At 41.7% G+C, this 25,958-nt stretch overlaps 3 protein-coding genes across 14 annotated transcripts in view; all 3 read left to right on the top strand.

The window, feature by feature from the left end:
* LOC148902350 (serine/threonine-protein kinase MARK2-like) overlaps positions 1–7,855 on the top strand; it is a 43,279-nt gene extending 35,424 nt beyond the window's left edge. For 5 of the 11 annotated variants that reach the window (XM_088990805.1, XM_088990807.1, XM_088990796.1 and 2 more), the window contains 4 exons: positions 2,625–2,651; positions 5,198–5,236; positions 5,624–5,733; positions 6,644–7,855. In XM_088990805.1, the coding sequence (XP_088846931.1) occupies positions 2,625–2,651; positions 5,198–5,236; positions 5,624–5,733; positions 6,644–6,993 (526 nt within the window). In that variant the 3' untranslated portion in view covers positions 6,994–7,855. The remainder of the gene's footprint in view (positions 1–2,624; positions 2,652–5,197; positions 5,237–5,623; positions 5,734–6,643) is intronic. The other 6 variants (XM_088990800.1, XM_088990806.1, XM_088990798.1 and 3 more) reach the window with 5 other exon arrangements.
* Positions 7,856–8,805: 950 nt separating this feature from the next.
* Positions 8,806–14,903, top strand: zdhhc21 (zDHHC palmitoyltransferase 21). Its single transcript, XM_088990795.1, has 8 exons — positions 8,806–8,888; positions 9,387–9,573; positions 9,673–9,771; positions 9,833–9,944; positions 12,489–12,627; positions 12,713–12,829; positions 14,397–14,440; positions 14,532–14,903. The coding sequence occupies exons 2-8, from the start codon at positions 9,420–9,422 to the stop codon at positions 14,662–14,664; spliced, it is 798 nt and encodes a 265-aa protein (XP_088846921.1). The 5' UTR covers positions 8,806–8,888; positions 9,387–9,419; the 3' UTR covers positions 14,665–14,903.
* A 6,017-nt stretch (positions 14,904–20,920) lies between these two features.
* Positions 20,921–25,958, top strand: part of LOC148902348 (nuclear factor 1 B-type-like) — an 83,401-nt gene continuing 78,363 nt past the window's right edge. The window contains exons 1-2 of one of the 2 annotated variants that reach the window (XM_088990793.1): positions 20,921–21,320; positions 22,759–23,290. In XM_088990793.1, the coding sequence (XP_088846919.1) occupies positions 21,294–21,320; positions 22,759–23,290 (559 nt within the window). In that variant the 5' untranslated portion in view covers positions 20,921–21,293. The remainder of the gene's footprint in view (positions 21,321–22,758; positions 23,291–25,958) is intronic. The other variant, XM_088990794.1, reaches the window with a different exon arrangement.

The following is a 25,958-nucleotide window of genomic DNA, read 5'->3' as shown; positions in this document are numbered from 1 at the left end:
GCGGGAAGTCCTTGTGGTTTTGCGCACTTTGAGGTTCGTCTCGGTTTATTCAGATGCCACGTTGGTCCTAAGTTTAAAAGAAGTGGCACATAAAGAATCCGGGCAGTTGTCGATGAGCTAAAAATTACGTTTCTTCCCCGAAGATCATGAATACTCATTTTGAACTACAGTAAAGTCTCGTTATATCGATATTCAAGGGAGTCCGAAAAAATATCGATATAACCGGGACTATCGATATATCCGACCCTGTTTGCATGTAATTTTCTCCGTCCGTGCATAGAAATAGTATCGATATAACCGGGACTATCGATATATCCGATATCGATATAACGAGACTTTACTGTATATTATTTATGGTTTGTGAATTTTTATTCTTTTTAATTTGTAAATTTAATATTGACACAAAATCATTTAATCCATGACAATTTTAAAATGACTAACAAAACATAAACATCATTAAATCTGCTACAATCTAGCAAGCTATCTTCCGCTAAACCTTGCTTTTTGCTTAGCTGAGTTCCTGCTTGAATGATGAGCGTGTTGGGCAAGGTGTGCGTTTTAGTTCACAACACCCTGACTGTAGATGGTATTATCGGCAAGGACTTCTCGGGCACGTACATTGAGGTGTGTTGTAGACCCCATGGAAAAATTTACGGCGCCCCTGGTAAAATAGTCCCGAAAATTTCCCATTCACAAACTCACTACATAAATATTTATTTTTATAATATAAATGCATCCACAAATGGGGTCGCTTTGCAAACTAATCAATTCTTTAATAAATTGTTCTTTTTTAAATTACTACATTTAAAAAACTAATTAAAAAATAGAATTATTAGTGGAAAAAATATCGTGCCGACCCTGGTAAAATAGTCAAATTCCCATTCACAAAGTCACTACATTGGATTGGATTGGATTTGCCTTTATTAGTCTTGCAATGTAGAAATTTACATTTCACAGCAGCAAAGTGATGAAAGGAATGAAAGATATATATTCATATCTTCTTCTTTTCCTTTCGGCTTTTAATATGCACAAATTGGCTTGATTTGCAAATTGGTCAATTCTAGAATGCAAATTATTTTTTTAATTCTTTTTTAAAAATCGTTTAATAAAAGCAAATTTAAAAAATCTTGGTGAAAAAATAGAATTAAAAAAATAAAGGAAGCTAAGTGGGATTGCCCAAAGCTACAAGCAGTATTGCTGTCATCCAAGATGAAAGGGAGGATGAAACAGGAAGTGGTCGGCTTAAATCAAAGGAAGCCCTTGAGCGACGACCGCTGTGGCAAAAGAATGAACCAAAGGGGCGCAGACGCAGCCACCCAGGCACTCTCGAGGCACTCCCACGCAGAGCTTGTGCAATGCCGTGGCCACGGTAACCGTGGTTACGGCGCAGATCGCTTTTCCCCGTAACTATTAATACTGCGGGCGTGGACACCTTGTCACGTGTGACAACTTGTTGCGGTGTCGAGGAAGGTGGGCTGGCAGACGTTAAGCAGCGTGCATTTCTCCTGACAGCAATCAGTGCACTTTATTAATATTCAAGACTCACCCAAAAAAATAATTCAATAAAATAGTCATGGATATCGGGCTCGGAGGGATGAGGTTGAAAATACATTCAAACCTTTTTCAAATGTAATGTAAATTTCTCCACTGTGAGACTAATAAAGGCATATCCAATCCAATCCAAAAATAAACTTTATTTGACTTTCTCTAAATCAGACATGTCCAAAGTCCGGGCTGGGGCATGGTCAAATTTCATGAGGCCCGCAGCCTCCATCATCAAATCAATACTGTGGGCCGCATGTAGAATGAATCCATTGGGCAGAGGGCACTGTTAGACGCGTGTGCTAAATGCTGCCAGATTAAACTAAAAAAGCAGACGTGAAACACAGAATGGCTTGTGGAAATGTATTGAAATTAAATGCTATTCTCCAAGCTAGCTATATATTTGCTATCTATATGCTATTTGCTATCTATTAGCTATTTAGCTAGCTATTAGCTTATAAATGAAATGTATTGCGTATTATTATTATTATTAAGTGAAGAAAGTCCGTCAAGGCCCCCCCTTACATTTTTAACACATTAAATATGTCCCCCTTTGCAAAAATGTTTAGACACCTTTTCTCTAAACTTTTTAATGTGCAGTCATAGGGAGTAAAATTCACGGGGGGGGTCGCTGTGGGCAGGGACGGAACATATACCGATTGTGCACCTAAAAGCGATACATCCACCAAATGTTGCCCTGGGAGTTCGCTGCTGATTCATGTAATCATCTTGGTTTTGTTTGTTTGTAAGTTTGTGTCCTCAACGTATCGTTTTGTCCACCGTCGGAAAGTGTGTTTCCCTTTGGCGTTTCCCTTTGGCTTGTTTTCAGGATCACCTCGAGCCGCGCGAGGTCGCCGCGTGCCAATCGAGCCGCCCGAAACCATAATGTCCCCGTTGCGCGTCAATTACGCTGCCGCATAACACGCTAAAAGCGATGACGGCGGCCGTCGATGATTCCCGATGTACTTTTGAGTGCCAAATTTTGCTGTTGAGAAAAGCAAGGCAGCGTGTCGTGACTCCACACGTTTTATAAGTACGTTTCTTTCTCTTTCTTTTCTTATCCCTCTTTTTTGTTCTTGTAGAAATCTCTCGTTCAGGTTTCCAAGAAGGTAGGCCAACACCCCCCCAACATCAACTCTGAAAGCCTTGATATATCATTTGCTCTCCTCTTCTTTTTTATTTATTTGACATCTGAGTATTTCTTCCCCCCTTTTGGTGTTTTTGTGCAGCTCTGTTGAACTCTTTCCCAATTGCCTTCAGCCTTATTTTCTTCTATTTATTGATTTCCTGTGGTCGGGGCCCCCTTTGCCCCTCTCCCCTCCACTTCCTCTTTTATTTGAGCCCCTTCTGGTTTTGACTTGAACTGTGTTTGGCCCCCTTTTTTTAATTTGATTTATTTTTTTATTGGGGAGGGGGGGGGGGTTGTTCACACCACTAATGTCCCATTCCTCACCTTGCCCACGCACCAAACTCACTCGCTCGCCTGCTCGCTGTCATCATCATCACGCGACACAATAACACCTTGGTTCTCCTTCTCTTCAGCCCCCACCCCAACTCCCTCCATCCCCCCACACACCAACAATTAACTGCCAGGTAGAGTGTGAGAAATGAGAGCAGGCCAAGTGTTTTCCCACCTTCCTGTTTTGGGCGCAGATGCAACATGTTGTGTGTATCCCCCACCCCATCCCTTCATCATGAGGCCGATATGAGGGATGAATGTCATCGAGTGTTTTACTCTTTATCAAATCGGGGGAATGGATGGAGGCGGAAAGGAGGAAACACACTCCGAAGGGATGGGGATTTCTTTTGTCCCCCCCCGAATCCCACACTCGCCCACCCCGGGAGGCTGCACTCTATCACTATTTTTCTCTCACTGCCTCTAACAGCGGCAACAACAGAACTGGATGGCTTTGACCTTCTCTGGCTGGACACTTTAAAACTGTGCGCACATGTACACGTACACACACAAACACACGCCCACACACACAATGTATATTTGCATGATGAAAGTCGACTTGACATTTTCAGTGGGGAAAGAAGTCACCCATCCGACTTGCTGATTTTACACATTTTTTTCATGTTGTACATATTTTGATCCAAATTTTGAGGCTGCTCCACTGCGCCACCTGATGGTCAGAATATGTGATCTCCCCATTTTCCTCCCCACGCTGAGCCACATTTAAGCAGAGCGTCGGGCTGAGATTCAAATTGAATTGGCTCCACGACATCGCTGGATTCATTTTTCTCCATTGAAATCAATGCAAATGCCATTCTTCCTACCCCCCTACCCACGAAAACAATCATAAAAAATATTATGATTTGTTTGTTACAGTAATTCTGAATGTTGTGCTTTATAAAAACACTCAATGGTGCCTTAGAAAACTAAAAAGATGCATCAATCAAAATGGCCGTTGTGTGATGCCTGCCACTGCCACTTCAGTGCGGTAAAAAACGGACAGCCCTGGGTAGAGTCTGCGTGGATGTGCCCTTTCACTACATTTTATTGAATTACATTAGGTTTGATTACATTAAATTAAAATTTATTTTAAATTAGATTAAATTAAATTGGATTGTCTTTATTCCGCTCACATTGGAGAAGTTGACAATTTACAGCAGCAAAGTTATGAAAGAGAGAGGAAATGTCTCGATTCCAAATGGATTGAAGACCCAATTCGGTCCTGTTCGATTTTTAATGGCTATGCAGCCACTTTGCTCTGAGAGTATTTGGGGTTATATAAATTCAGTTAGTTTTAATTGGTTTAAGGGGCGTGTTCCAGTTTTTATCTTTTTCACGAAATTGCTTTGCTTGAGTTTAGCCTAAATTTGGTTACAGTACCAGCTCCAGTTTACAATGAGATGAGTTGCTGGTTATAGGATTGAAAAAGTCATGGTTAGTCTTATAATGTGTTATAAAATAATTTACAGTCTTACTCTACAAGCAGAACAATACTACCAAAAAACATACTTTTTTTAGCCCTAAAAGCCGAAATAGGAAAAAAGGATGTTATATTTTATTTTATACTATGTTTTGTTTATTTTGTTTTTATTGTTTTTTTTTTATTTTAATGTAATTTTTAATGTATTTATTTCTCAATATATTTGTATATTTTATAATAATAATTAATTTCATTAAAAAAAAGTAATAATCTTGGCTCCAGTGCATCTGCAATGGAAATGAAGAAAATGGGTGGCCACGTTCAGGTTAGTTTTGGCGATAGTGAAATTTTATAAATTTATCACGACTTTGCCAAGTTCACGATTCGCTTGCAAGTCAAGGGGAAAAAAATGTCAGAACACTCAGATCTCAAGGCAGCACTCCATTTTATATTCCTCTCGTGTCCCTGCTCGATCTCAACAACTGACGTAACATTTTCTTGTCCTCGTCTCTCATATTTAGATTATGATGCTACCATACTCACATCAATGTTGACCTTTCAATCCACAATTCAAGCCCATCACTCGCTCGTATAATGTCTCCCGTCTTTCCTGAGTATGCTCATAAAATATTTTGAGCTGCCTCGTCCACCACTCTTGGAATAACCGCAAACTTTCCTTAAAGCTGAAGTGGAATTTAACTGGGTTGGGTTCGGCGGAACTGCACGCAGTTTCCTGTTGGGGTCTCAGAAAGACTAAACTTGTGTTGATTTCTCCCGAGGAGTCCGTATGAGGGAGAGGGTCGGGAAGAGGGCAGCAGGTGAGATACAGAACCGAAAACCACCCCTCCCCGCCTATCCGCCAATCAGTAGAGCAACGGCAAGCGCAGTAGATGATCTTTGAGCTGGGCTTTTTGGGTGGTGATGGTGGTAACGGCTCGACCAATCAGGATGGCAGATTAGTGGCGCGTAGGATGGTGTGGAGGTGATCCTGCATGGGTGGTGCGTGAGTGCGTGAGGGAAATCATCTCCGTCCTGCACCCAAATGCATGCTTGTGTGCCTCAGTCAGGTGATAGAGGTGCACAATCACGCACAGGGGTACCTAATTGTTTTTTTTTTTTTTGGTCTTCTTTTGTTGTCTTCATCGTCTCCTTTTTTTTTCATTCATTCTTGAATTGAACAATTCTGCCCCCTTTCCCCTCTTCAGATCCATGCTGAGCAGCAACGTGGACAAGTCCGAGAAGACGTCCGGCGGCGTTCTCTCCTCCTCGTCCAACAATGACGAAAATAACTCTTCACCAGGATCCGGCAACACCGGTATGTACATTGCAATGTCGGAATAGCGTTGCATCTGACTCACAATGAATTAGTCTTAGGGGCTAGTGAAATGGAGCGGCAACTCTTTTTTAACTCAAGATGTATGTATTTGTGTGTGTGTGTGTGTGTGTGTGTGTGTGTGTGTGTGTGTGTGTGTGTGTGTGTGTGTGTGTGTGTGTGTGTGTGTGTGTGTGTGTGTGTGTGTGTGTGTGTGTGTGTGTGTGTGTGTGTATCAGAATCATCTTTATTGCCAAGTATGTAGAACACACAAGGAATTTGTTTCCGGTAGAACACGCTGCACTAGTATCGTTGTCAAAAAAACTGCTAAGTGGCACTATACAGTTCCATTTTGGCTACCGTTGAAAGAGTACAAAGAGTTAATGGCTTGGGTGAAGAAGGTGTTTAAATGTCTGCTGGATTTGGTGCGCATGGATCGGTAGCGCCTGCCTGAGGGGAGTAGCTGGAAAAGGTGGTGGGCAGGGTGCGGAGGGTCCAGTAGGATTTTCCGCGCCCTGGTTTGGATTCTTGCAGTGTGCAAGTCCTCGAGAGTGGGTAGGGCGGTGCCAATGATTTTTTCCGCCGTCCTAACTGTCCGTTGAAGTCGGATTTTGTCCATTTTATATGTATGTGTGTGTGTGTGTATATATATATAGATGTGTGTGTGTGTCTGTATATATATATAGACTGACCCAAATGAAGCTCTTATTTTTTTCTTTCCGTATCACAGCATTTCAGATTTAAAATTTGCACTCCATAACATAGCAATGTTAGTATGAATCCGCTAGTTGTAACCCTCACGCTAACCCAGGCTAAGCTAACCTCTTTCCCGTCCTACGCCAATACTTCGTCGAAGCAACTGTACTTTTGTTAATTGCAACGGGACGTTGTTGTCGTCTTGCCTCCCCTCCAGGTGGCACGGGCACGCCTCCCGCCATCGCTGGCCAGAAGGACTCGGCCAAGCCGCGCTCGCTGCGCTTCACCTGGTCCATGAAGACTACGTCGTCCATGGAACCCACAGAGATGATGCGCGAGATCCGCAAGGTGCTCGACTCCAACAGCTGCGAGTACGAATTGCGCGAGCGCTACATGCTGCTGTGCGTGTCGGGCAATCCGGCGCGCGACGACTTTGTCCAGTGGGAGATGGAAGTGTGCAAGCTGCCGCGGCTTTCGCTCAACGGCGTTCGCTTCAAACGCATCTCGGGCACCTCCATCGCCTTCAAAAACATTGCGTCCAAGATCGCCAACGAGCTCAAGCTGTGAGCGGCCGCGGGAGAGTGTGGCGCTCCAAACGCAGATGGAGGAGCGGGTTTGGAGTTGGGTGAGCCAACGAGGGGGGTGGGGCGTCCAGTGGTTTGAAACAGGCTTCGCCGTTCTCACCATACTTTTTCGAGGTTTCGATTCCAAGGCAGTCGGGTCTTCTCTCTCTCTCTCTCTCTTTTTTTTTTTTTCGTCACCACTCCATGCATGTCACCTCTGCTCCCGAACGCTCTTATCACTTTCTCGATATTTATTCGCAACAGTTTTTTTTTTATTTTATTTTATTCTAATTATTTTTATTTGATTTTAATTTTTAATTTTTTTTTTTTGTAGAATGTTTCCAAGCAGGACATTTTCTTTGAAGGATCATCTGAAACTTTGCGATGAAACGCAGAGCCTTAGTTTGCTGGAGTTTTCCCTTGCAGGTGTCGCGCAACGATATGAGCGGGCTCTTGCCTGAGCCAGGACTCCCCATTTAAACATGTGTGCACACACACAAACACACACACACACAGGTTTTGCCTTCTTCGCCCATTGCTCAAATGAGACCTTCCTCCACGCCCACCTATGATTTCTGTCAGGTCAGACCAGGCCAGTTCAACTTGATGTTAATGCCCCCAAACAACATGTGTATTCTCATTCTTTTATGGCTTTTTAATTTTTTTTCTCAACACAGTTGTGCACTGGAAAAGAGGGTTAACTGTCTAACCCCCCACCCCGTACATACACTTTACCTCGTCATTTGACTGGTCCCAAAGAGCGGAACACACAACAAGCGTGTGCATGAGTGTCGGAACGATCACCAAAAACGAATGGTGAATAACTCACATACTTTTTCGTTTGATGATATATATATATATATATATATATATATATATATATATATATATATATATATATATATATATATATATATATATATATATATATATATATTTTTTTTTTTTTTTTTTGTGTGTGTTGTTCTAATAATTTGGGATTCCTAAAATGTTTTTGGTTTTCTGTATTTCGTTTCGGTGGGGTCACATTGGTTTATAACATTGCTGCCTTTTTTGTCGTTGTCGTGCGCCGTTTGACACATTTATATCAGCCGGGATTCAATGGCAAATCTTCAAATTGAGGATTTTGCAATTGTGGCGGTGATGATGATTATGGCTTGTTGTTTTTCCAAAATTCTTCCCCCTTATTCTAACAGCCGAGACACATTTCTAGTTCAGGCCCAATTTAAATTTCTTTCACCATGCTCGCCTCTGGTTTGTTGAAGCAGCATAAAAACACACACACAAACAGGGGGAGACACGGGACAAGGCTTGGTCACTGCATTCTAACATGATGACACACTGTTGTTAATTTTATTTCCTTTTGATTTTTTTTGTCAGTTTTTCTTTCAAACTTGATCATTGTATTAAGGTGCTGGGTATCGTATTCGAATGATTATTCTGGCTGTTGCTGTTATGTCTTTCAGGGTTTTTTTTCGTCTCGCATTACATTTGTTTTGTTTTAACATTGCTGTAATTTACGTTGATTTTTAAATGTGTTTTTCAGCAAACTCTAACTGTAGTGGTGGGTTTGGGGAGGGGGGTTGGTTTTTCAGCTCCTGAAATGTTTTTTTTTTTTCGTGCAAAGATGAAATGATGAAAACTTAACAATGATAGTAATAAAACAATGATATAATGATAGCGTGGCCCTGTAATCCATTGCAATACGTTTATTTAGGTGTTTTTTCATTGATCGAAATGATGAACTCGTGCTTTTATTTTGTAAGAAAGCAACCAGGCGTTTTTTTTTTTTTTTTTTTTTTGTATTTTGATTCGACACTTCCTCTCCCGCCCACGGTGGCTTGAATGCGGAAGTGTCAACGAGGCCACCGACAGCGAATCGGACGTCACGAATAAAAAGTATGTTTTAATTATTGTTTATAAATGACTTTGCTAGTATTTGTGACCCAGCCGAACTTTTATTATTTTTGAAAAAGCTGTTTTTATATTTTTTACACTAAGCTCGTGCGATTGTGAGAGTAATGCATGCTAGCTAGTGTGTCTCTGTTATCTTACCATGCATTGAAGAAAAACAACACACCTCGTCTTTATTTGGTGTCCTTGACAAAATATCTCTTTAAACTCGTCTGAAATTCTGAATTTAGAGAAGCTGGTGTCATGCACAGTATGTCCGGTGTTTGAGATAAAATCACCCAAAATGTATAAATTGCAATGTTTGTAAGACCATTTCAAATCTTCATTACGACTGTTTCAAATCTAAGTACTCGAAAGTAGGAAGTTATATTTCAAAAAGTTTATTGAATATTCTTGATGTTATCCAACATAAACCCCAAATTGTCCATTTATGAAATTCTTGAATGTATTTGTGTATCCGGTGTCGTGTATGATCTTTCGTAGATCTCATCCTGGTCTCCTTGGAGGTGTGCAGCCATGAAACTCGGACTGCATTTTGTCGTGGACCCCATGGGGTGGCTGTGTATCAGCGCTGTGTTTGGGGTCTGGCTCTACAACTCTTTCTTTGTTCCCAAGCTAGTTCTGTTGCCCCACTACAGAGAAGGCCACATTCCCTGGATCATCGTCATTTGTAAGGACGACGCGATCCAAAAAATATCACTCATTTTCTTTAAAAAAAAAAAAATAAAATTGGTTGAAAATATGTCCCAGTTAAAAACACTATCTTCAGGTTATTACGCCGCATCGGCACTCTGCTTCGCAGCCCTGTTCAGGGCATCCACGGCAGATCCTGGTCACCTTCCTACGAACCCACATATACCTCACTCCGGTATGTAAACAAGACATGAGTGCATGAGTCCAACCTCTTATATGCTGCCTTTGTGTTTCAGAGCGAGATCACTGGGCGTTGTGCAACAAGTGCAACCTCATGAGACCCAAAAGGACCCATCACTGCAGTCGCTGTGGTCATTGCGTGCGCAGGATGGATCACCACTGTCCATGGTAAAACGTATCCCGGTGCTTTTCAGGAAGCGGTGTGAAAAATCCGTATCTTGAGCCTTCTCCTCCTGTCGTCCATTTTTAGCGGTCTACTGCATATTGAGTAAACTACTGTAAATACTAAAAAAAGTCATTGTATAACATTAGCTTCCAAAATAAATTACTTTTTGATGGTTTCGTTTAGAAAAAAAAGTGTGTACAATATTTACAAATCTCCCTAATTTTGCCCTTAGCTCCTCTTAAACACAAAATGTTTTTTTTAAATGGACAGAGGGACGTAAGTTGGAGACTGTTGTCTTCCAATAAGACACTAAGGCAGGGGTGGGCAAACTTTTTGACTCACGGGCCGCAATGGGTTCTAAAATTTGACAGAGGGGCCGGGCCAGGAGCATTTGGAGGGAGTGTTTGGGCCGGAAATACTAAACCTAAAGCATTAAAGGACAACCGACGCCTCCGGATGTCGTTATGTCCATAATTTGTAAAATCACTTCAAACGACTTCGATTGAGCGTATTTTACAAAGATTCCACAGCATATAACTATAGTTTACGTTTTAAGACTTGCGCTGAATATTCATGAAGTATTGTTTTCGAGTTGATGACGATCCCCATGTGACGTCACGTTTGGACCGCCCCTGACCGAGAAAGCGGCACACAATGCATTTTGGGTACTTTGTTTGGTCTGAAAATTTCGTGTTGATCCGTGTTGATGGTGAAATTAGAAGGAAAACACATAAATAACGCAATGGTGAATCGTTGTGTGTTGCACCAAGACAAATATTTGATATTGGCTGACACAAATTCTCAGCAGACAAATCAGCCCATTTCCAACAGAGCTTGGACGCCATCTTCTGCATTTTCCGGGCGCTACATTGCTGTCATTGAGGGCTCAAATTGATATGGTAGGACTCCTTTAATCAATTGCAAACATTTATGCTTTCCTCTTCAGAACTATTTGAATCATATTCATAACTGGATGAGTAACAAGAAAGCATCTTCTCCGAATCTGAAGCCATTGTTTTGATTCTCGAGCAAGGCTCGACGTCTTGGCGTGACGTCACGAACAAGGGGGTGGGACCTTCTGAAACTGGCCATTTCCGGATTCATTTTGAAGTCATTTTTATTGGTGTTTTTCATTTAACTAAAAATATCAGCCTGCCTGATTTGTGTATTTTAGATGCTATAAAACGTTTTTCTGATGTCAGTGGGAAACAACAAAAAAATGGCGCCGGTTGTCCTTTAAATGTAGTGTGTACAAACCTCATAGCACAGTAAGAACACTACAACCCAATTTATTAACTGTCTTTCAAATGTGAAAAATATCCCTGATCAGTTAATAAATTTGTCTCAAGGAATATGCAAGATATGGCGTTTACATACTATTTTGCAGATAGGTTGGAGGAGGAAATGGAAATAGATTAAAATAACATATGCACTGTGATTTATCAAGATTGTCTGTTTTAATAAGTTTCAATCTAAGGTGCAAAGTTAAGGAAATCAACATTTATTGAAAAATGGAATCACTTTCAACATTCAAAACACGATTCCACAACGAAATATTCAAGATCAATAATACCTACTAGTGTTAAATTCCGCAAAATCATGGATGGATTGTCTTGACCGGGCGCTCTACTAACTCCACGGACGCCCTCGCCTTCACACGCAAACAGCACACGTGTACCGTCGCTAAGCACACAGACATAGGCACGGCAGCCAATTAGAAGCCTGCTTCTTTCTTCCGGACTTTCACAAGCGTTATAAGGTCGTGCATTTGCATATCATTTTCCAAAATTGATGCACAGAACCTCAGCCCAGAAGACAGATTCTTATGAAAGGGGCTTAGTGGCTTGTAGCAAGCAATGCAAACGTTGCATTGTGCAGCATGATGACAAATGACTACTGCAGCCATGGCCATTTACCGTAAATTAAGCAAGGTAGCATTTGTGGTAGGTACATCCTTAATTAAAAACTTTATAGACTTTGTGACATTTTTTTATGTGATTAGTCATCTTATTATGTTTCAAGTTGTAAAAAATGTGGCAGGCAACTTTTCAGAGTTATCTGCCCTGTTGTCCGCTAACTCTTTGTCATGGGTTTCAGACACGGTTTTTACTATAATTTGGACAAGTTCGCTAGCGGGCCGGGCCGTATGTGGCCCGCGGGCTGTAGTTTGCCCAGATCTGCACTAGGGGGCCAGAATGGGATCTACAAGCACCACTGGGACCAAACACCACAACTACTTCTTACATCAAAATTCAAGAAGTTTCGTGCCATTCAGACTTTGATTCTCACCAAACAGGACACAAATGCCCTTGGAGAAATGTTACCCTTTTTTGCTTGGTAGAACATACATCCGATAACAGTGTGAAGAGAAACTTACATGGACTGCAAAGACAACAAAAATAGCAGGGGCTCCAAAGTTGAAACTTGTGGGATTCAAACCAAAAGTACTGATAACGCCGACCAAAAGTGGGACCTTCCAGTTTGAACCACCCACCCTAGCAATTCTAAATATTACTGTAACATTTCTCACCGTTTTGTCTCTCCAGGATCAATAACTGCGTGGGGGAAGACAACCACTGGCTCTTCCTCCAGCTCTGCTTCTACACGCAAGTCCTGAGTGGCTTCACGCTGGTGCTGGACTTCTGCCAGTACTATTACTTCCAGCCCCTCACGGACCTGGACCAGGTAATTTTTGAAATTCATTTTATTTATTTATTTTGTCACAAAACACGACTTTCCCGCTGATGGACGTGCACTTTTTGTCTGGCAGGAGAAGTTCACGACGCGGCACGAATTGGCCCTGTTGCGAGCTTCGGCGCTCATGGGTGTGGTGATGTTCGGCGGCATGTCGGGCTTGTTTTACTCGCAGCTGGTCGGCATCCTCTCGGTGAGCGCCTGAACACTGTGCAAAAAACTAGACTCTGGCCTGTCTAAATACCTTACCCAAGGGTGTCAAACTAATTTTTTGCTGCGGGCCAGATTGTGGTTCCTCTCAGGGGCAGTTATGAATTTCGGAAAGCCATTAGAAACTCATTCACTGCCAGACAATGTGCAAAAATGTGTCCACTGCAGTGCCAGGGTTTTTGTCATTTTCACTCCAATTGCAGGACCCACACAATTTTGGGTTTTAGGGCTACAGACTCCCCAATTTACAAACATTTGAGTAACAACGTTACGGTACATACGAATAGGTACAGTCTGTAGAAAAATGTTTGGACAGAGATGCTGTAAGTTACATTTTGTATTGCTCGCTTTTTCTGGCCGAGCTCGCTGCGATTGCCTGTGTGCTGTGCTTCACCCACGCACACAGACACATTAGAGCAGAGGTCTCCAACCCCACGGCCGCGGAGCGGTACCGGTCCATGGGTCATTTGGTACCGGGCCGCGCAGAAAGAAAAAATAATTTACATAATTTCTGTTTATTATCTGAGTCCGACTATGTTTTATTATTTATACAGGACTCTGCTAATAAAGTTGTATCCAAATACACAATGGATTCACGTTTATTATTATATTTAAAAGAAAGAAAAAAACAGTTTCCATGCCTGTCGTATCATTTTATTTTGTTGTATTTATCCGCCGCTCCGTGAAAGTATTGTCTGACATTAAACCGGTCCGTGGCGCAAAAAAGGTTGAGGACCACTGCATTAGAGGTTTCAAGGGCTGGATGTTTACATGACAGACACCATGGCTGACCAATCAGCGCCCGGTGCTGAAGTGTTGCCAACGAGTTCAGGCCTCGATCCGCCGAGCTCGCCTAAGATGGGCTGCGTAGGGTATGTGGGCGGGGAGTTAGCAGTTGACGCTCCGATGAGGAAGCTAATGGTGATGCATAACAAAAAGTAATGACACGGTATTTCGGTAATTACGTGCCAGCATCTTCAGTCATGGCTTATGGATATGGATATATTTCGTCGTACGTCAGTAGGTGTAAATTTATTTTACGACTATTAGAGCATCTGTGTTTTATACTTCCCCGTTCAGTGTTCGACTTAAACATGCATTCCATACAAAATATAGCACTGAAGCAACTTATGATCAAATTCACCTTCCGAACGACCGCTTGGAACATATCTCATTTGTACGATGGGGAGTGTCTGTACATAAACCTTGAATTCAGCATAATAAATCTTTGACTCTCTTCTTTCAGAAAAAAATAGTTAATTTACAAGTTATATGGGTCTGGACTTATCTGAGCTTGAAATGGGGGCGTCTGTACAAAATACAATACAATACTTACATAATTATTTACATAGCGCTTTAACAACAGCTGAAGCGCTAACATGGATAAAAGGCAAATGCTGCCCCCTCGTGGAAGGGAAAAACTTTTCTAAAGGTCTGACCAGCGCTTTATCGGCACCCCCTGCAAGAAAAACCAAAACCCTAACAAATTCGTGAATTTCGGGAATCCGATTTGGCCCCTGGGCCTTGACTTTGACACCTGTACCTTACAGGATACCACCACCATTGAGAAGATGACACCATTCTCCGGTGAAATGTAAGGCTACAGAATTTTCTACGGATACGCCATCGATCGCTTTTCCTTCTTTCATCGGACTTCATTCCTTTTGAATTGATCACTTCCGCAGTCATGGCCTGAGGCGATCATGGCAGCGGGCCCTGGCCGAGGTGTGCGGGACCCACTGGAAGACGCTGTGGTTCGTGCCGTTCCGAAGCAGGCGGGGGTTCCAATCCGGCGGCTCTTTCGGAGACCACGTGTAGCCCCCTCTTCCCATCGGCCTTCACCCGTTTGGGATTGCAGCTGTGCCTCCTGGACTGTCACCTGGCAAACGAAAAGCTGCCTCCAAAAAGAAAGGTTGATTCAATTATTACGTGTAGAACTACTGTACACACACACGCATGCGCGCACATATATATCAACCGTTGACAAACATTGGTGGTGCGACGATACACACGTCAATACTGAATCAATCCAAAAAAAATGCCATATCATGCACTGATCCTCGATGGTTCTCTTGAAGAGACTTGAAGTTCTTTATTTTATCCGTATATTTCTTGAGAGCCGCTATTTTATTTAAAATTTTATATTTCAGGTCGGAGTGTTTACGCTACTGCAAGGCTGTCAAAGTCATTTTTTTACCGTGGGCCAAATTGTAGTTACAGTTTGCTCCCAGGGGGCCATTAAGAATTTGGGGAAGCCAGTAGAATATTTCATCCCCCCCCCATATTGCATATAAAGCGCATAACAAATTGATGAATAACTAGTGTTCAAATCGCAAGTCAAGAATAATGACTGTTATTCTGGTTTACATGCGACATTTTGACATTTTGGTTCGGACTTTCGCAAGCATCATAAAATTTCACATTTTATTTGATTTCGCGCGCCGAATAAAATGATATGGGGGGCCAGATTTGGCCCTCAGGCCTTGACTTTGACACCTGTGCCCTACTGTTTAGGCGTTGTTGAAGTATTTTATATTTTTGAGTGGGAGTTATTTTTAATTGCATTCTTATGTGGGGGGGCAAGGGTGCTCTTTGTGACTGTCATTGTTCACATAGCACTGGATGTACATACTTATCATTTTCTAGTTAAATTTTCTTTATTATCTCTTTATTATGGTTTTTTTTTAATCTTTTTCTTGTTTTTTTCTTTGCTCTGTTTCAGTTTTTTTCTTATACAGTGATACCTCGGCTTATGAATGGACTTTTCACCTTATGAACGTTAAATTCGTGGCATACAAACTATTTTTCGGGAAACACACGGAGCTAAACAGAACACAATTGACGAGGAACTAGGTAAAATTATCGCAGAGAAAGCACGGCAACTTCACTCGGATATCGTCAAGAGGCAAGTTCGTCATCCATTGATGATTTCAAGGCTAGTCACGGATGGTTCGAGAACTTGAAGCGTCGTACAGGGATTCATGGTGTCATTCGTCATGGTGAGGCAGCCAGTTCTAACGATAAAGCTGCCGAAGCTTACAAAGAATCATTCCTCAAGATGGTGGAAGAAGCAGGATACGTTCCTCATCAAGTGTTTAATGCTGATGGAACCGGCCACTCCATTCCATCAAGCCATTGACCATCGCAAAGGTAAATAAAACGACTTTATTATATAGTACCGGTTATTTCTTTAATTACAACACAATAGCACATTTATTATACATAAAATGAGGTATATTTTGTGTCGTTTTAAGGCATATTTAGTAGAAAATTATGTTTTATGGGGACCTGGGAATGGATTATTCTCATTTTAATGGTTTCCTATTGGAAATTAATGTTTGGAATACACAGTTTGCCTTACACACACTTTCTGGGAACCAATTAAATTCGTAAGCCATGGTATCACTGTACATATAATACAAGTTGGCTAATTACCATAAGCCACAGCGATGATCATGAAGGAAATCCAACGCCAAAGAACGAGCCGATGACACGATCAAGATTGAACGTCATTCATCAATGCTCGCAATTCACTGCACTCCTAATTGTTAGGCAAGTGCTCTCGTTTTGATGAGATGATAAGAGTATTCCCCTAAAATTTGGAACGGTGAACACAACTTTGTTTTCTTTGATTGTGAGAGAACCCCAATTTAAAAATGTTTTGCACTTTTTTCGGCGGTTTTGTCGCATCAAGAACTTTGGACGACGCCATCCAAGAGGCATGCACACGGAAATAAGACAAATGGGATCAGTCGAAGAGCCCGAGCGACAGTTCCTTTGTCCTGTCAAGTTCTCAAATATCAGTCAGGCGTACGTAAACGGCACACGGCCGTGAACTCAATAGACGTGTTCTCAAAAACATGCACGGTTTTTACACCCATAATCCAGACGGACAGGACCGACAAGTTGAACGCTCACAATCTTCTCCAAGATCCAGGTCAAAATGACCTCGGTGCGTTGGGGCTGGAAAAAAAACATGACTTTATAACCTCACATCGTGATTAATTTCAAAATAAAATCATTTAATCAGATCAACCCGAACGACACGGGATTAATTTTTAATTTGCTAAAGGACTCCTTTTCTCGATAGCGGCCATGGAGGGAATCTTGGTAATCTCTCGGGATGGTTGCTCAAGTGGACTAATTCAATTAGCGACCACCTGCTGTTTGGGCTGGCGGTGACATCTGGTTGAACAAAAGAAAATCATCATCAAGAAAATAATGACATCAATTGGTGTTGCCGCATAAATCTCCAGGCCGCGCGTACCTGTCGCGCTTTGGCGTTTTCGAGACGTATTAAGTAGAAAGTTGATGGTTAATATCAATTGAGCGGTTAGGCCTTGGGGTTCTCATTTGGCCATGTCTCCGCTTCTGGGATGCTCCCAATATTTTGTTCATTATGCACTTGCGTTCAAGAGCAGCTTTGCGCTTTTCCTGGAAAACACAACCAAAATGAACATTTGTGCTCACGCACACGTGCTTTGTGTTTGCTTAGCGTAGCGTGTGTATTTAGCCAAGGGTTGTTTTCAACTCAATTCCCACTGATGACTTCCTCGGCGCAATTTAATTGTTGACTCATTGATTTTCCAAATAAACTCTCTTTGTCAAAAGTACAAATCACATTAAAAGTTGGATGAGAATCGCTTAATTGCATTAAAGGACAACCAACACCATTTTTTTGTTTCCTAACTGACATCAGAAAAACATTTTATATCATCTAAAATACCCAAAACACGCAGGCTGATATTTTTTGTCAAACGCAAAACACCAATAAAAATGACTTAAAGTTGCCAAAAACTGCAACTAATGAGCTCAAAACTGTAGATTCAGAAAGTCCCGCGCCCAGTTCGTGACGTCACGTCAGGAAAAACCTCCACAAAACGAAGTCGAAATTCATTCAAAATGGTGATGTTTACACGACAGGATAGTATACGATGTCAATCTGTTGTTTTTGAGCAACATTTTCTATTGACTACTATTATATACCAACATTTTTACAGTTCATTTATAAATGTGATAACTTTTAGCATCATTTTTATCATTTTATATTTCGTATTATCGATTTTTATTACTGTATAACTTTACTAGTAATGTATACAAAACTGTTTACTGTATAGTTCATTTATAAATGTTATACTTACATTTTAGTGTTGTTTTTATCATTTTATATTTCATATTATCGATTTATATTTTATAATTAGATTTTATATAGTGGGTTAAAGAAAACACGTATATATAAAGAATATAGCATTATTACAGGTGCGCTGTTGAAAAATCGCTCTCCCTGCTAACGGCCAGAAGTGGTCGCCCGACACGCACGCTCTGACTCAGGTGGACACTGAAGGAAAAAAAGCAGTGGACAGTACTACAGGAGATGTTGCAGATACGGTATCTGCACTGTATAACTACTGTATTGAGTGTAGTCACGCAGTAGGTTGCTGTGCGAGTGTGTGACATGCTGGCTGGCCCAAATTGTAGTACACGTTGCCGGCTGCTTGCGCATTTGCGGTGCTAAGCATGGAATAAAAAAAAGGGTCTGGCTGTTGTGGTTGTAAGTACGGATGGTTGTAACTCGGATGTTACCTGTATCTGGCAAGCAAGCTATTTTGCGGTCTAGCTAGTTTGTCTGTCTGCCTGTCTATATGTCTTTCTATCTCTCTATCACTCTCGCTATCTCTCTTTGCGTGTGTGTGTGTGTGTGTGTGTGTGTGTGTGTGTGTGTGTGTGTGTGTGTGTGTGTGTGTGTGTGTGTGTGTGTGTGTGTGTGTGTGTGTGTGTGTGTGTGTGTGTGTGTGTGTGTGTGTGTGTGCGTGCGTGTAAAGAAATTACTTACTGGGTAGATGCAAGTTGAGTGCTTGAAAGACTTATTTTTAATTGTAGTTATATTTTTTCCTCAAAATATTTTCTGTGAAATAGGTACATGTTTCCAGTAGAGTGCTCTGTAAATGAATGCCGCAGGGGCGGCGGTGGTGTGGTGGGGTGTGACTGTGGTGTTGATTGGCAATGATTGCCTTGTGTGGCTTTTCTTTCAAGTGTTGCTCACGCCAGCCACATGAATGAAAATATGATTGGCAGCTCCTGAAGGAGGTTTCCATGTTGTCATCAAGCTACATTCAGGCGTGGGGGCATCTGCCATTGGAGGGCGGCGGCATTGCCAGGGTCGTGACTGGTGCAATTACCACATTCGGGTCTGAGTTGGCTGTCAAGCTGCTGACGATGCACACCATCAGTTACCTCCGCTGATGCCACCCACGGACCCTCCAGCCAGCTCGTCAAGAGTACACCGTCCCCCATCTTCCGCGATGGCTGCCAACTTGTCCCACAGGCCAGGGAAGTGGCAGCTTTGTTATGTGACAGCCAGGACCTGGTGGATGGTGAGTACTCAATACATTTCACCTCTTGGCTGAAAGCCATCACTTTATTTTCCACAAATATTTGTCCCAAAGTAATGAGTGAGTACATTTACTCTTCCCCTGGTTGCTTTTCTTGTTTTCGCATTGTCAGTGCTTATCCTTCTATGCACAATAATTCATCCGAACAAAAGCTCCTTGTCCGGCCCGCGTCTTTCCCACAACAACGAGCTTTGCCTTGTTGAATATGTATCAATTGTGAAACGATTGTCTGTATTTTTTGGTTTGCATCTTGCCGTTCATGGACTATGTTGAAGTAATGTGAGGAGCTTCATTAAGAAAGAGTGGGCTACAGTTACATCTGATGCCATCATCTATTGATGACATACTGTACTACACACATTGTGTGAGGAGGATTTTTATTTGATAGATAGATAGATAGATAGATAGATAGATAGATAGATAGATAGATAGATAGGAAGCATTGTCATCAAATAGTGAGTCGTTTTACTTTTTTATGTTACTGTGTCGATGACTATTCTGTATTAGTAGTGTGTGTGTGCGCACGTGTCCGTGTGTGTTTGTTGTCCGGTTTGAGGCTCGTTTGGCTGCAGCTGCTCACCCGCAGAAAAAAACATCTTGTGACTGTCAAGTGTCCTTGAGAGTTTTGAAATGCGCTTATAATTTATTATTATTACACGATTGTTTCCTGTATTTCGGAAGAGGTTATTCGCAGTCATATTTATGGCCACTTGAGGGCGCCATAACCACGTTTGCTTGACACACCATAAAGACGTCACTCTATCGGCCAACGTTGTGAGGCCAAGGGCGGATGGGTGATCTCTTAGCCAATAAGCGCCCGGAACGCCAAACCTCGTGGGAAAACGTATCCGTATCAAGCCTTGTCGGCCAGCTTGTATCGGAGGTCTCCTTTCAAAATGAGAGAATATCAACAGCATTTACTATTTTTATACTTATTGTTTTAAACAATATGATAAAGCTTTGAAAATGATATTTGGGTTGCGCTACATGTAACGATGGTTGCTCTTTCGACGTTGACGAATTCGCGAAAGAGAAGCACATTAATTTTATTTTGAAAGCGTTTACCGAACGGAAACTGCGTACTACGTTGTTTTATTTTTGTTCAGCTGCTGGAAGGCTGGCGATCAAGCCGCCACAGGGAAAGTGAAGGCGGGTACGACAATCGAGCCGGCCTCCCCTTTTGGATCAACTTGACTGAACAAAAACAAAACCAAACCAAAAAAATAATAATAACTTGAAAGCGGAAAGAAGACGCTCATAAAATGAGGGGGAAGGGACGCCAGGAGCTCCTGACTTAACCCCCGTCCCACCTTACCGTCCTAAAAAAAGTTGACAAATGCGACTGCTTCTCAACCAGGCTGTTAAAGCCAATGCATTACAGTGCAATGGTACGACCCATGATTCTACATTTCTATTAAAAGTTTTAGCGATGTTACGTATTATATTTGCAAAGTCAAAGCACATTATGGGGGGATGAAATCTAAATCGGGGTTGTTCATTAACTCGCTTCTTTTCTGGTCCAAAGTACAAGAATCGCTTTTTTTTATTTTTTTTAAGGGGGAGATTCTTCAGACAAGGTGCTCTGTGGATGGTTGGAAGAAGAGGAGGCGGGAGGGGCGGAGGGGGGAGTGGGTAGGAGTGTTCGGAGGAGGGGTGCGAGCGTGTAATTACGTGGTTCAAAAAAAAGTTGGTCTGATTTGCTGGAATCGCACAGGCAGGAGCGAAGGTGCGCCACATATGAAGCCGCGCGAACTCAGGGCTCTACATCCCACGCGCACAAGCACGCGCGCGTGCAGAAAAAACAACCAAACTTGCTGCATCTCCACTTGAACCTTTCTGCATTTGTTGCCTTTTCTTCACCTCCATTTTTCCCGGCAATCTTCCGGACTGCAAAAACAAGGAAAGTTGATGGATTTTCTCGAAGGCTTTTTTCTCGCTCACTGCGGATGAGAACGGCTGGCGGTGCAGGAATGGCGCGATAAAAGTCAGCACCAACTCTTCCCCTCTTCCCCCTTCTTCTTTTCCCCCCTCACTTTGGTGTGCAGCCGACTCGTCATGTATTCTCCAATTTGTCTCACTCAGGTATTTATCCACCTTTTTTTTCCTAAATCTACGATTCGTGGGGAGGGGGGGGGGTGAGAAAAAAGTGTGCTGGCCCTTTAAGAATGCAAAAAAGAAGGAATAGTGTCCTTTAATAACCCGCCAAGCTTCAAGTGTTTTCAAAATGTATATATATTTTTTTATTGAAGGGAGCCCCCCACCCGACCCTCCTTGTTTGCGTGCGCGTATTTGGCGATAAAGCCACTTTCACCGAAGCGATGAGGCTCCGGATAAGCTCCTACGAGACTGACTTGGACTGTCGATATTTTACTTGGCATTAACAAAGTGATTGACTGATATGTGGTTTCGTTTGTGCTTAAGAGGATTGCGCTTTTTATGCCCCCCCCATCTGAAGTACAGTGCAGCCCCCCCCCCCCCCTTCCTACCGCTCCAGTTATTTCTCGTTTAGTATGAGGAAAAAAAATCAAAGTCAAACAAAGCAAAAGTGCAATTTAATAAAATTGCTTTGTTTAAATGGCACACGCACGGAAAAAGCGACTTAGCATTTCGGGAAGGGAAAAAGTTAAAAAATAAAAAAGCGTGTTTGGCTTGCTTTGTTAAAAAAAAAGTCCCCCAAAAATGGTCATTTTTAAATTGAACGCAGGCACGATTCTATGCATAATCTGTGATTTTTATAAATTCATCTGATCCTCGAAATGTCGTCGGATGCTGCGCCGCCGGACAAATAGTCGGCGTATTCATGCACAACTTCAGAGATCAATTGGATTTGTATGATTAGATTACATTAGTCTTTTGTTTATTTATTATATTTTTATATTTGTTTATTTTCTTTATATTTTTATTTATTAAAAATATTTTCTTGCTGTTTTTATTTTTGTTGTGATTTTATTCAATTTATTTATTAGCTTGTGCCGTAAATAACAAAAATATAAACATGGCAGACCACATTTGACATTGTTTCGATACATGTTGGCAGTGGTTTCACTTTTTAAAGTAATTCCAAATGCGCTTTATCTCTGAAATATTTTGAGATCATTTCTAATCTGGCAAGAAAGGAGCTGGTTGAATCCAATCACTGATTCAGTATCTGTTTATAACTTCTGACCCAAGGTATGTGCTTCTTCATAGTTTTCCCAAAGTTTCCCCGTATCACCTTGAAACCAACGTGGGCAAGTTTTACTCCTCGTTGTGCTCGATCTGTTTAGAACATTCACCCCACTCCCCCCACATTTTTGCAGACTTGACTTTTTTTTTGCTAGTTGACATTTGGAATTTTTGTGGAGGTTTATGGCAATCCAAAAGGGGAAGATTGGTACACTTATTTTGTTTGAGGGCTTCTTTGGAGAAACGAAGCAAGAAAGTGATTATTTTTTTATTTTTTTTTTGTCCCAAATATTGCTGTCCCGGTGCCGCCCGGGTACTCATTGCTTTGTCGTTAACCCCCCCCCCCTTCCGGCAGGATGAGTTCCATCCCTTCATTGAGGCTCTCCTGCCGCACGTCCGGGCCATCGCCTACACGTGGTTCAACCTCCAGGCCAGGAAGCGCAAGTACTTCAAGAAGCACGAGAAACGAATGTCCAAGGACGAAGAGCGCGCCGTCAAGGACGAGCTCCTGGGCGAGAAGGCAGAGGTCAAGCAAAAGTGGGCATCCCGGCTGCTGGCCAAGCTACGCAAGGACATCCGGCAGGAGTACCGTGAGGATTTTGTGCTCAGCGTGACGGGCAAGAAGCACCCGTGCTGCGTGCTGTCCAACCCGGACCAGAAGGGCAAGATCCGCCGCATCGACTGTTTGCGGCAGGCCGACAAAGTCTGGCGCCTGGACCTGGTCATGGTCATCCTCTTCAAAGGCATCCCCCTGGAAAGTACGGACGGCGAGCGCCTGGTCAAGTCGCCGCATTGCACCAACCCCGCACTTTGCGTCCAGCCGCACCACATCACCGTCTCCGTCAAGGAGCTGGACTTGTTCCTCGCCTACTATGTCCAGGACCAAGGTAAGACCCGCGTCATGCTCTCATTGCAATTTTTTTTGCCTCTACTGTAGTTAAAAAAGAATAAATAAAAAAATAAGTATCTACCCATACTTAGTCTTGATCCGATAAATCGGCAAAGCTTTAAAAAAGAGATAAGGAGCTTCTATTTTGTCGACTCATGTGAACGTGTGGTGGCCATTTTGAGGGTTGGTTCATGTATCAACATGCTAAAAAAAACCAAAACCCGAAACAATCCATCTGTTTAACTTAATATTGCTGCTCAGACTCGATTGGCCCCGATTTCACATGATGCTCGTCAACGACTGAAACGATTGACGCATTTCTCTCAGTGGTTTGTCGTGTTTGACCGACACAACAATTTCACGTCATTTATAAATCACAAACAAACAAAACCGGTGCATCATTGATGCCATTTTGTCCAGAGACCAAGAAACTGGGTGGGAGGGAAAATGTGTTATTTGTTTAAATGAAGTATTTGTATTTTCCAAGCACTGTAATTTAAAGCATTAGAAATTGAAATGGATGAATAATTTAGAATTATGACCACAAACATTGATCTAGATCAAGGGTGTCAAACTCTTTTTTTGCAGCTGGCCACACTGTAGTTATGGTTTCCTCTCGGGGGGCCGTTATGAATTTGGGGAAGCCATTGGAATGTTTCATCCCTTCCACATATTACAGTTAGAGTGCATAACAAATTAATGAATAACTAGTTTTCAAATCTGAAGTCAAATGAATGATTGAGGTTTACATGGGACAATTTGAACATTCGATTCAGATTTTAGCAACCATTGTGAAAATTTGATTTGCTTTCACGGGCCGAATAAAATGATGTGGGGGGCCAGATTTGGCCCGCAGGCCTTGATTTTGACACCCGTGATCCAGATGTATCAATAAATGATATACATATTTATATATATGTATACATATATCTCTATTTATATAGAATAATCCATTTCATTTATAAGCGCCTTTCAAAACTCTCAGGGTCACTTTACAGTCACAGGAGAGGTTATTATTTATATGAATATATGTATATGTGAGTGTGTGTATGTGTCAACAGTAATATTGTTATTTAAAGTATGTGACTGTACTAGGTATGAAAAGTATTAATTTGACTTCATCTGAGAAGGAAAAAGTTAAAATAAAAAAGAATGTTTGGCTTGCTTTGTTAAAAAAAAAAACATCCCCAAAAATGGTCATTTTTACATTGAACGCAGGCACAATTCTAAATCAATGCATCATTTGTGATTTTTATAAATTGATCAGATCCCCCAAAATGTCTTCGGCTGCTGCGCCTTCCTTTCCAGAGATGGGTCCATTTCGAAAAGATTGGAGGTTTTCGGGCCGGTAAAAAAAAAACATCCCAAAAAATGATGCCGTCACTGTGTCATTGTGGCCAAAGCCCAGTCGCCATTTTGTGTTTGGAACTGGAGCAGGCAAAGCAGAAGGCCCACAAGAATGGTTGCCACTGGCACCGGGCTTGGCATCGGCGCCTCTTTTGTGTCTTTTGTGGGGATGATGCCAGCCAGCCAGCGCATTCTCTTTTGCGCTTGGCATCTGCTGCATGGCCGACGGGGCGACGTCAAACTTGAATAGGCCCCTTCTGAGCACTTCCCTTCCTCAGCGACAGAAATTGCTGGCGACTGCCGAAAAGCCGACGGCGAGCTCGCGTTTGTTGACGAGTTGAAATGTAGACCGGGAGGTTACATTTGAAACGGGATGTGAAAAGGCTTATATATCTTTACTTGGGGAAGAATTTGGAGCGGTCGGAAATTCGGAAATGGTTTAGTCTCAACGTGGATTTTTTTTTCTTTTGAAAATATGGGAACGGTGGGAAACGGATCCCAAAACGTTCTGAATCATCTGAACGTCAAGTTATAACGGTTTGAATCGGTCAGGAAATGCGCAAGGATACGGTCGGGTCAATGTGGATACCATGTCGAGTGTTCGAAAATTGAATTGAAACCCCGTCCCCCAAAATGGAGGAGGTGACAGTAAAAAAAAAAAGGTCTTGTGGAGGCAAATTTAGGACTTTGTCCTGAGTGGTCTGAACACTTGGAAGCTGGACTCATAAGACTTGTGGGAGGGGAGGTGGAAATGCAGGTTGGTGGAAACGATCTCTGATCTGCTGGTGTTGCGTGTTGGCAAAAATAAAAAAAATCAATCAATCAGTGAATCAATAAAAATAATTTCCAAATGGGCTAAACACTGAATTTTCACATCTTTGGTTTTCCTTGAACGTCTCATTCGCTGAACTAAATAAATAAATAAGCACATAAATAACTGAATAACTGGATAAATACACGATGAAATCAGTACATAAATGCACAAACAAATAAATAACAAATATGTCCATAAATACAGTATTAAATAAATAAATAAATAAATAAACAAACACATAAATAACTAAATAAATTGATAAATACACGATGAAATCAGTACATAAATGCACAAACAAATAAATAATAAATATGTCCATAAATACATTATTAAATAAATAAATACACATAATAGATAAATGATAACTGACTGGATAAATACACTATGAAATAAATAAACACAGAAAGCAATAAATAATAAATGTGCATATGCATAAATACAGTATTAAATAAATAAATAGATACATAATAACTAAATACATTGATAAATATGGTATTAAATAAGT

The sequence above is a fragment of the Hippocampus bargibanti genome, linkage group LG02 (genome assembly GCF_051943395.1).
Source record: "Hippocampus bargibanti isolate YZ-2025 linkage group LG02, ASM5194339v1, whole genome shotgun sequence".
Lineage (NCBI taxonomy): Eukaryota > Metazoa > Chordata > Actinopteri > Syngnathiformes > Syngnathidae > Hippocampus > Hippocampus bargibanti.
Note: the sequence above shows the minus strand (reverse complement) of the source record. Positions and strands in the feature narration are given on the sequence as shown.

Coding starts and splice junctions, on each gene's coding strand:
- zdhhc21 (XM_088990795.1), top strand. CDS start 9,420: ATGAAACTCGGACTGCATTTTGTCGTGGACCCCATGGGGTGGCTGTGT. Junction 9,945..12,488: donor ATGGATCACCACTGTCCATG/GTAAAACGTATC, acceptor TTGTCTCTCCAG/GATCAATAACTGCGTGGGGG. Junction 14,441..14,531: donor ACACCATTCTCCGGTGAAAT/GTAAGGCTACAG, acceptor TCACTTCCGCAG/TCATGGCCTGAGGCGATCAT.